The sequence below is a fragment of the Danio aesculapii genome, chromosome 1 (assembly GCF_903798145.1).
Source record: "Danio aesculapii chromosome 1, fDanAes4.1, whole genome shotgun sequence".
Classification (NCBI taxonomy): Eukaryota; Metazoa; Chordata; class Actinopteri; order Cypriniformes; family Danionidae; genus Danio; species Danio aesculapii.
Window position 1 is genome coordinate 13774346 of NC_079435.1, and position 11179 is coordinate 13785524.

Here is an 11179-nt window from a genome sequence, read left to right on the forward strand (position 1 = left end):
AAAACAAATCATCCAACACCTTTTTAAATATTCAAACTGAGCATCAGAATGGGAAAGAAAGTTGATTTAAGTGACTTTGAATGTGAAATGGTTGTTGGTGCCAGACGGGCTGGTCTGAGTATTTCAGAAACTGCTGTTCTTCTAGGATTTTCACGCACAACCATCTCTAGGGTTTACAGAGAATGATCAGAAAAAGAAAAAATATCCAGTAAGCGACAGTTCTGTTTGCGCAAATGCCTTGTTGATGCCAGAGGTCAGAGGAGAATGGCCAGACTGCTTCCAGCTGATAGAAAGGCAACAGTAACTCAAATAAGCACTCGTTACTCGTTACCAAAATTGGACAATAGAAGATTGGAAAAACTTTGCCTGGTCTGATGAGTCTCGATTTCTTCTGCGACATTCGGATGGTAGGGTCAGAATTTGGCGTCAACAACATGGAAGCATGGATCCATCCTGCCTTGTATCAAAAGTTCAGGCTGGTGGTGGTGGTGTAATGGTGTGGGGGATATTTTCTCGGTACACTTTGGGCCCATTAGTACCAATTGAGCATCGTGTCAACGCCACAGCCTACCTGAGTATTGTTGCTGACCATGTCCATCCCTTTATGACCACAGTGTACCCATCATCTGATGGCTACTTCCAGCAGAATAATGCACCATGTCATAAAGCGTGAATCACCTCAGACTGGTTTCTTGAACATGACAATGAGTTCATTGTACTTAAATGGCCTCCACAGTCCCCAGAACTCAATCCAATAGAGCACCTTTGGGATGTGGTGGAAGAGAAGATTTGCATCATGGATGTGCAGCCGAAAAATCTGCAGCTACTGCGTGATGCTATCATGTCAATATGGACCAAAATCTCTGAGGAATATTTCCAGTACCTTGTTGAATCTATACCACGAAGGATTAAGGCAGTTCTGAATGTAAAATCGGGTTCAACCTGGGAAGGTGTACCTAATAAAGTGGCCGGTGAGTGTATGTCACCCATAATGTTGTGTGCATTGCAATATTTTAAGCAAAACTGTGCCATTACTCTGCTAATTAAACATTCACACTCTGCTCTTACTGGTGCAATGTCTAATCAATAAAGTTTGGCCACCAAGCTGCTCAAATTTAGCATGAATCCTCCAACACTAAATTGGCCAGTGTTTCAGTTTCATTGTTCAGCCCCTGTATATAACTCTTACCTAACTATCACAAACAATTGAAATATCTCAGAGGTCAGATAAATGATCTTATCCTGCTGAGAAGCTAGTTTCTCTCCTCCTCCAGGGCGGCGCTGTCCTCCCTCATCTCCTCCAGCTCCTTACGACACACATCTCTGTCGTTCATCAACTTTGTTAACTCATCCTGCCACCTCTGTTGCACCTCTGCCAGCTTCAATCCCTCTTCCTCCTCCTCTTCCTCACCATCAACACCACCTCCATGATGCACCACCTCTTTCTTCTCATTTTTCAGGGCCAATTCAATTATCTGCTCCGTCGCCGAGCCGCGCTCCCCCCCTGTCCCAGATGATGCATCTCTTTCACATACAGGACCCCGATGCAACTCCAATCCTTTCATCACAGAAGATTTTCTCTCCTCGTTCAAAGCAGGCTGCAGAGTTTGAGAAGAGAGATCTTCTAGAGGGGTGAACGGGGCAACAGAAAGATGGAGTCACTTTAATCTGAGGTTCTGTGGAAGTGAATTTCTGCTTTACTCTGGAGAGACGGAAATAAAAACAGACAAGCTTAGTGTTATCTAGCTTTTTACTACATCCCATGATGCTTTGCATGATTTACGAGAGGAAATGTTCATAAAAACTGTAAACAATCAATGAAGTGTTTTGAAACACTGGATACAAAGAGATGACATTATTCTCTATCCATTGAATTTTAAAAGGCACCTAACAGTATTAGGACTAGTAAACTACTCACAGCAAACCACGTATAACCACAAGAACCCAAATGAGTCTTACTTTTTTAATATTACTTAGATTGGATATTACAGTTTTGAAGTGAATTCAAAGCAAAAATCATCTGGGGGAACATCATGCATCATGTGGAAGAACAAAACACACACATATACAAAATATGTCAGTAGAAGTTTGTTCACATATAATGTCACGTTAAACTGCCAAGCGTAATGTTATTTTCATGACGGATAAAAATAAAGCACAAAGTCAAAGATATCTCTCACTCAGTTTTTATTTTGGATATGGATTATTTGTGATGTGATCCGGTTTCCCCCTTAGTACAAAGACATGCTCTATAATGAAGTGAATAAAGTAAATTAACCATAGTGTATGAATGTGTGTGCAAATGCGAAACTGTATTAGTGTTTCCCAGTAGGTTGCGGCTGCAGGGCATCCGTTACATAAAACGTATGCTGGAATAGTTGGAGGTTCATTCCACTGTGGCGACCCCTGATAAATCAGGGACTAAGCCGAAGAAAATGTATGATTGAATGAATTATTTGTTGTGCAGCCAGATTTTAAGTGGTTGGTTTCATTCATTCATTTTCTTTTCGGCTTAATCCCTTTGTTAATCTGGGGTTGCTACAATGGAATGAACTGCCAACTTATCCAGCATATGTTTTACCCACTGGATGCCCTTCCAGCTGCAATCCTGTATTGGGAAACACCCACACACTCATACACACTCATTCACTATGGCCAATTTTTTTTTCTTTTTTTTTTTTATGCAAAAGTAAGTCATAAAGTTTTGGAACAACAAGTGATTTTCTCAAAGCCCTAACAACATTTGATTTACAGGTTATAACAACAAATTTAGCATACAACCCTTGATGGAGCTTCCAAATATCATGTGATTTTGAGAGCGTGTCCCACGGTTAGCTCCAAATTTCTGTTTTTAGTGCAAAAAGTAAATTATTTCAATGGTTCTTTTTTCCTTATTACAAGTTGTTTCTTTTTTCGTGAGTAAGTCTAATAAACAGCTGGGCTCAGGAACTGTTTCAGATTTTTTTTGGCAAGTGCATTTTTTTAAAGAGCTATTGTGGTATACACTTTTCACAATTCTGTTGCTCTTTCAAGCTTCTTATTTAAAATGAGCTGAAACAATTTCAATTCTTAAAATTTCGGTTAGACAACTTAATTGATTTATATTCAATCAACTTTAATCACCATATATAGACCCCCACGACCCTATGTCAATTTTCTAAACGATTTTTCTGGTTTTATTCCGGACTTACTAGTTAAAACTGATAAAATACTAACTGTAGGAGCTTTTTTTTTTCACTACAATCACTTGGGATAAAGCAAAAAGTTGTTGGTCCAACCCATCGCTTAAAGCATACATAAGATCTAATTTTGTCTCATGGAATTATGGTCATTGATGTAGACATCAGTGTTTTGACTCATATGTTTTAAAAAATTAATGCATATTGCTAATAACAATAAAAAAAAAAATTTAAATAATAGAAAATTTTAACACTTTGCATTGTTTGGTTGCTTTTGAAACATTGGATGGAAGTGAAGTTTAAAATGAAAATGCAGTTTAATATTTTTTAAAGGGAAAATATGTTTGCAGTTAACATTAACAAGGTTATAGTCAGATATATTTAAAATAAACAAGATTAAGCCAGTAAATCTAGCAAATATTGCTGTTACTTTTGACCCACCTGTGTGTTACTTTTGCCTCTGCCTATTGGGTCAAAAGTATAACAATGTGCAACTTTTGTTTAAAGTGAAATTATTGTGAAGTTGTTCTACACTGATACAAAATAACACCTGATTTTGATAGAGCACTTTTGTGAGTTAGTAACCACAGCAAAAATATATTTCTGCTAAAAACAGTATCTTTTAATAATAGGTTTTATGAAACTTTGGTCGCCGCTCTCCCCTATATAATTGTAGTTCACACAAAAACAAAAATGTATTCACTTTTTATTTACCCTCCAGTGGTTCCAAACCTGTTTGAGTTTCTTTCTTCTGTTGAACACAAAAGAAGATATTTTGAAGAATGTTGGAAACCGGTAACCATTGACATCCATAGTAAAAACAAAAATACTATAGATGTCAATGTTCACAAGCTTCCAAAATATCTTCTTTTGTGTTTGACAAAGCTCAAACAGGTTTGTGACAAGTGAAGAGCGAGTAAAAAAACAAACAAACATACTTGTGATTCTTATGGCTACTGACAGGTTCTTGACAGCCATACTCACAACACATCCTCTACCGCCACGGTGCACTTTGGATCCTCTTTCTTTCGTTTGTAGCGAATTTCGTTCCAGTACTCCTCCAGCTTTATGCTGAGGTTGTGCATGATCTTCCTGTACAAAATAGTGCCTTTCCATCAAAGCAACCCAAGGGCATGATTTAGAGTAAATAGCAGCAGAGTGATAAACAGCGCACCTGTATTTATCGGTGTCATCAAAGTCTTGTTTGTTGTGAGTGGGCTGAAGAAAATTGCACTCTATAACACCAATAACGCCCACACCTTTCCTCTCGGCCTGTTAGAAACGCAAAACCGCCGCTTTCAGTATTGGATTTATGGGAATAAAGGAGATGAAGCAACAAGCAATCGTTTCAGGTTACCTTACATTGGCAGCTCACTTTCACGTATGGTTTTATTAGTCTGTTCTTATGGTACATCATAATCCCATAACGCTCTTTGCTTTTGGTGTTGTATCCGAAAGTGATGCGCAAACGCTTATTCTGAGGAAGGGGTTAAGAAATGTTAAGATCGGGATGATGGTTATGTGTGTGTAGACTCCAAACAACAACAACAACACAATATGTTTTTAAGGATACAAGGAATGATGGCCTGTAGTTGTCCTGTGCAATATGAGCCAGACTTTTGGTTATCAGTTGACTCTTCACTCTTTGCCCTCGTATAATGATCTGCATGCGAGGTTTCAGGTATCAGATGCTACAGTATGCCTATAGGAAAATAATAATAATGATAAAAAACAATTAATCTCCCACCTAAGAGTTTAAATTGCTAGAACATTTTGCAGGAAATTAAATTGCAAGTAACACAATAAATTAAAAGTAACGCCCGCACTGACATTATATATTTGTTATCAGCATTGGGGAAAGTAACTTATGAAAGTAATACAATACAATATTGATTTATTCCCCAAAAAAGTAACTAGTTACGTTACTTAGTTACTTTTTAAGGAAAGTAATGCATTACAATATTGAGTTATTCCCCAAAAAAGTAACTAGTTACGTTACTTAGTTACTTTTTATGAAAGTAATACATTACAATATTGAGTTATTCCCCAAACAAGTAACTAGTTAGGTTACTTAGTTACTTTTTATGAAAGTAATGCATTACAATATTGAGTTATTCCCTAAAAAAGTAACTAGTTACGTTACTTAGTTACTTTTTATGGAATCTAATGCATTACAATATTGAGTTATTCCCCAAAAAAGTAACTAGTTACGTTACTTAGTTACTTTTTATGGAAAGTAATGCATTACAATATTGAGTTATTCTCCAAAAAAGTAACTAGTTATGTTACTTAGTTACTTTTTATGGAATCTAATGCATTACAATATTGAGTTATTCCCCAAAAAAGTAACTAGTTACGTTACTTAGTTACTTTTTATGGAATCTAATGCATTACAATATTGAGTTATTCCCCAAAAAAGTAACTAGTTACGTTACTTAGTTACTTTTTAAGGAAAGTAATGCATTACAAAATTGAGTTATTCCCCAAAAAAGTAACTAGTTACGTTACTTAGTTACTTTTTATGGAAAGTAATGCATTACAATATTGAGTTACTCCCCAAAAAAGTAACTAGTTGCGTTACTTGGTTACTTTTTATGGAAAGTAATGCATTACAATATTGAGTTACTCCCCAAAAAATTATATATATATATATATATTATATATTCCAAGTGGTTTCTTTTTCATGCATGGCTCTAAAAAAGTTTTATTATTAAAGTTTAATTATTTAATTGTAAACATACTTTACTTAAATCTTCATTGAAATTATATTCAGTGTGTAAATAACATTTGCCTCTTTTCATTAACACATATAAACAATGATGTCAATTTCTACCATCAACTAGATCTACAAGATTTGTTTCCACTCACCCGTAATGAGTATCCACTTTCTGGGATAATGGCGAGTTCACCATTGCTTCACTCACTGATCTTCCACCTGATCAGAATGTCATATTTACTGGTGTTAAAGTCAAATTCAGGCTCCCCATTTGTTGTCCTGAAAAACACAAGTTATACGTCATTATTAAAACACAAATGATACGGCACACAAGTGTTTTTAAAGTCCCTAATAATCACCAAGACTGTATTTATTTGATTTCAACATGGAATTTTGTTGTCATTTAAAGTAACTGTTTCTAAAATATATGTTTTAAAATGTAATTAATTTTTTACAATATTTAAAATTTTTATAAATTTAATTTACTTTTTTTTTAGCAAACTTATAGATTTAGAACGGATGGCCATTTCCACAGCACGTCCTGTAATGTCAGCAGAAAGTGATATGGTGTCTGCTTCTTCTATGAGAAAGTCTTAAGGTTTTGATGCCAGAAGACAGAAGTTTGATGTCAGAAACAACAAAGCTGAGAAACTCAAAAGAGAATCTTTCAGTCTGTCTTTTATACATGGTCTTTTATGCACAGTCCTTTATACAGTTTTTCTTCACAGGCTTTCCTCACGTTTATTCATCTGTACATATTTCTATTTTACTCAGGAAACATTTTAAATGCAGTTTAAACTAGCTGCATGAACTAGCTGCATTCATTCACAACTCTAGGCACAGTACACTGTATATTGGAATTAGTAGAGTGATCACAGGAAGCTAATTAGCAATCTTTAATTGTTCTGGCAGTAGGCCCTGGTGCTCAATGTTGGTTTAATGTTATAGGCTTTTAGTGCTAATGACATAAGGCCACAGCGAATCCCTTGCATTAAGTGACTAAGAGTTCTTGATTCCCCTGCAATTATAACATCCAGTAATTACAAATCCATTTCACACACTTTTCACTCGCTGTACTTAAAGACTAAAACACTAAATTAGCTCAAGTGAAGTGCTTAGTACCTGAGCATCTTGTGCAGTTTGGCTCTGGTCAAACCCAGTCCGTTATCCATAAACGAGAGGCAGTCCAGTCCACTGATGCACGTCCTGTCGATCCACATCTGTCTGGCACGAACATCTGGGTCATAAGCATTATCTGCAACACACACACAAAAGTTGGGATTTAGTCAACTTACCAATCAGCCCAGCTATAGCACTGAATGGCCAGGTGTGACTTCTGGAATTAGAATAAAGAAACTTTGGACTGATCTGCAAAAAGGAAATAGTGTGTCATGCTGAAATGCTAAAAAGTTTGATGATGCGTCTTGCATTTTATTTAATTTGTAAAAAAATACATTGGTTTACCAGCCAATTCGAATGTTATCACTCGATTGAATGGGTGTTATCAGGGGTTATCAGCTGATAGATATGGGCCAGTAGGGGCCTTCTGCACCTACTGGTAGGCCCATGTTGTTATCCATCTGTGGCTGGAAGTTAACGAGAATTATTTATATTATGTAATACATTTCCCATTAATTGTATCTATTAACATCTACACCTACCCTAATCCTAAACCAAATCTTCACAGCAATGTAAAAACAGATCTGGAGTCTTCTCTATTAGTATAGCTGACTAACTACGAGAATTATTTATTTATTCATTCATTTTCTTTTCAGCCTTTATTAGTCAGGGGTCGCCACAGCGGAATGAACCGCCAACTTATCCATCATATGTTTTTACGCAGTGGATGCCCTTCCAGCCTACTAGAAGGCGCAGAAGGCCCCTACTGGCCCATATCTATCAGCTGATAACCACTGATAACGCCTACTCAGTCGAATGATAGCATTCGAAACAGGTGCTTTACAAGAAACTATGTTCAATGTTTTTATGTATTTCATTTAATTCTTGCTATTTTTTTGGTTGTTGTTGTTTGTTCAATCTGAGTCAACAAGTTAAAAATGCTTTAAACCATGTTGTTCTGTGAATCTTTTACATTATAATTATTGCCATAGAACGTGATTTTGAGATAGAAATGTATAAAGGTAAATATTTTTTTATTTATATCTTCATGATTTTAAAAATAATAATAATATATGAATAAAATCATGATTTTTTAAGCATTTCAAGTTCCTATACTACATTTTTTAATTACAATCAGACTTTTATTTTTAAATAAGATATTATTATACAATGTGATTTTGAGATAGAAATGTAAAAATAATAATAATAATAATAATAATAATAATAATAATAATAATAATAATAATAATAATAATAATATATGAACAAAACACATGAACTTTCAACTTTTTCATGATTTTTTTAAAGCATTTCAAGTAAAAATAAAGTTTCTATATCACTCATCATTCATTCATTTTCTTTTCGGCTTAGTCCCTTTATTAATCTGAGGTCCATAAAAGCAGAAGCCCTTCCAGCCACAACCCATCACTGGGAAACACACACTCATTCACACACTCATATACTACGGTCAATTTTAGCATACTCAATTCACCTGCACCACATGTCTTTGGACTTGTGGGGGGAACTGAAGCACCCGGAGGAAAAACACGCGAACACGGGGAGAACATGCAAACTCGACACAGAAATGCTAACTGACCCAGCCGATGCTTGAACCAGTAACCTTCTTGCAGTGAGGCCACCGCTTCGCCACCATTTCTATATAATATTTTTTCAATTAATTACAATCAGACTTATATTTTAAAATATGATATTGTCAAATTATGTAATATAATTTTGAGAAAAGAATATAGAAATTTAGAAATTTAGTAACAAATATAAATTATTCAAACATTTTACCAACTATTTCTTTAAGATAAACACTTTTGTGAATGAAAACAAAATAATTAGTTGACATTTTTAAAACATCATTTGAAAAATAAACTTGATTATTGGTAACAAGACTGAGAAAAATACATCCATAATTTAATTTTAAGAAATTACACACACACACACACACACACACACACACACACATACATATATATATATATATATATATATATATATATATATATATATATATATATATATATATATATATATATATATATATATATATATATATATATACACATATATATATTTATATGAACAAAACACAAACTTTTTTTATGATTTTAAGAATTTCTTTAAGATAAACAAAATATGAATTTGTGAATGAAAACAAAATAATTAATTGACATTTTTAAAACATCCTTTGAAAAAGAAACTTGATTTTTGGTAACAGGACTGAGAAAATGGATCCTTCCCCTACTTTGAAACCTTGTAAAAAACAAAACAAAGGTGTCTGAGATTGAGATTGCCCAATATACATTTCAATCAGTTAAATATGTGTGTTGCTATACAGTGTTGAAAAAAGATTAATTTAATTTTAAGAAATTACATGTATACAAAACACATGAACTTTAAACTTTTTCATGATTTTTTTAAAGCATTTAAAGTAAAAAATAAAGTTTCTATACCACATTTTTAAATTAATTACTGTCAGACTTTTATTTTTAAATAGGACATTATCATAAGGTGATTTTGAGATTTTTGTGGAAGAAATTTAGTAAAAATATAAATTATAACATTTAATATAAATTAATATAAAAATAAACATTTTACAACTATTTCTTTAAGATAAACACTTTTGTGAATGGAAAACAAAATAATTTAAATATATATATATATATATATATATATATATATATATATATATATATATATATACATATATATATACATATATATATACATATATATATATACATATATATACAGAGTCTATGGCTGCGTCCGAAACCGCCTACTACTCAGTAGGTATTGCATTTGAATTTAAACGTACTACTCGGCTGTTAGAAAAGTACGTTCTGTACAGTATGAATGTGAAAAGTATGAATGAAATTCGGCATAGATATATCCATTAGATGTCGCCTACCCTGTTGTTGTCTATTGGAAGGAATGCGTCAATAGAGCCGCCATTTTAGTACAGGGTAGCGCTCCTTTGAAATCAATGCGGGACCAAGCTGCAGTGGAGGACTGTGGCCATCCAGAGCCAGAGAAATGCACATATACACATATATCTATGATCGGGAGTTTCCCCGGAGGTCAACTTGTTTTCTTTGTTTGCTCGTTACTACACCTGCAGACAGCGCTAAAGTCCAGCATCTTCACCTAGTAACACTGTCTTGACTAGTACGGTTGCAGCTGTTGGATGTGATTTTGCCCATTCTGACTAGCTGCTGTCTATCTGTCAGAAAGCTGGTGATCCATTGACAGACTAGGAACAGAGAGCTGGGTCAGTTTGTTCTCGAGCAGGGATGGAACGATGGTGTTAAAGGCAGAATTGAAGTGCACAGACAGAACCTTTGCGTAGTTCCCTCGTTTGTCCAGATGTTGTAGGGTATAATGCAGTCCCATGTTGACTGCATCATCCACAGACTGGTTTGCTCCATGGGCAAACTGCAGGGGGTCCAGCAAAGGTCCAGTGATGTCCTTCAGATAAGCTAGCACCAGTCCTTCGGATGACTTCATGGCCAAAGATGTTAAGGCAACCAGTCACTAGTCTTTGAGTCCTGTGGTCTTTGGCTTCTTCAGAATTGGGATGATGGTGAAGCATTTGAAGCAGGATGAAACTTTGCACTGTTCCAGTGATTTGGTGAAGTTCTCAGACAGGCTGGTGAAACACCGTCTGGGCCTGGTGCTTTACTTATCTTCGGTTTACTGAAGATCTGATGCACATTATCCTCACTGATCTGAAGTGCAGGGGGGAGAGGGAGATGGCTGGAGGTGTTGATGGCTGTGTAGGGAGATGGTCAGGGTGGGTGTGGGGTGTCTGGTCAGAGGTATTAAACATACAGTGGAACATATTCAGCTCATTGCAAGATGTTTATTGCTGTCGATGCTGGGGGATGATGTCTTGTAGTTAGTGATGTCTTTCAGGCTTTTTCACACTTATGCAGGGTCGTTGGCAGAAAACTGGTTTTCCAGCTTTTTGGCATAGCTCTTCTCAGCCACACCAATCTCACACTTCTCTACGTCAAACAGAAATTGGAGAAAAAAATAAAAAGAGGGGCTAATAATTGATGGAGGCTAATAATTCTGACTTCAACTGTATCTATATTGCACTTCACATACGGCGATGATGCTTGGTATCCATTGGAATAATCCAAAACAGTGCATT

At 35.2% G+C, this 11179-nt stretch overlaps 1 protein-coding gene across 1 annotated transcript; it reads right to left on the minus strand.

Moving 5' to 3' along the window:
* Window positions 1–1036: 1036 nt before the first annotated feature.
* Window positions 1037–10530, minus strand: morc3b (MORC family CW-type zinc finger 3b). The gene is given in 8 exon segments (XM_056456588.1): window positions 1037–1702; window positions 4164–4271; window positions 4354–4451; window positions 4537–4656; window positions 6048–6174; window positions 7018–7150; window positions 7191–7263; window positions 10423–10530. Coding segments are annotated over 8 exon segments (942 nt in total). The 3' UTR covers window positions 1037–1527.
* Between the last annotated feature and the right edge of the window lie 649 nt (window positions 10531–11179).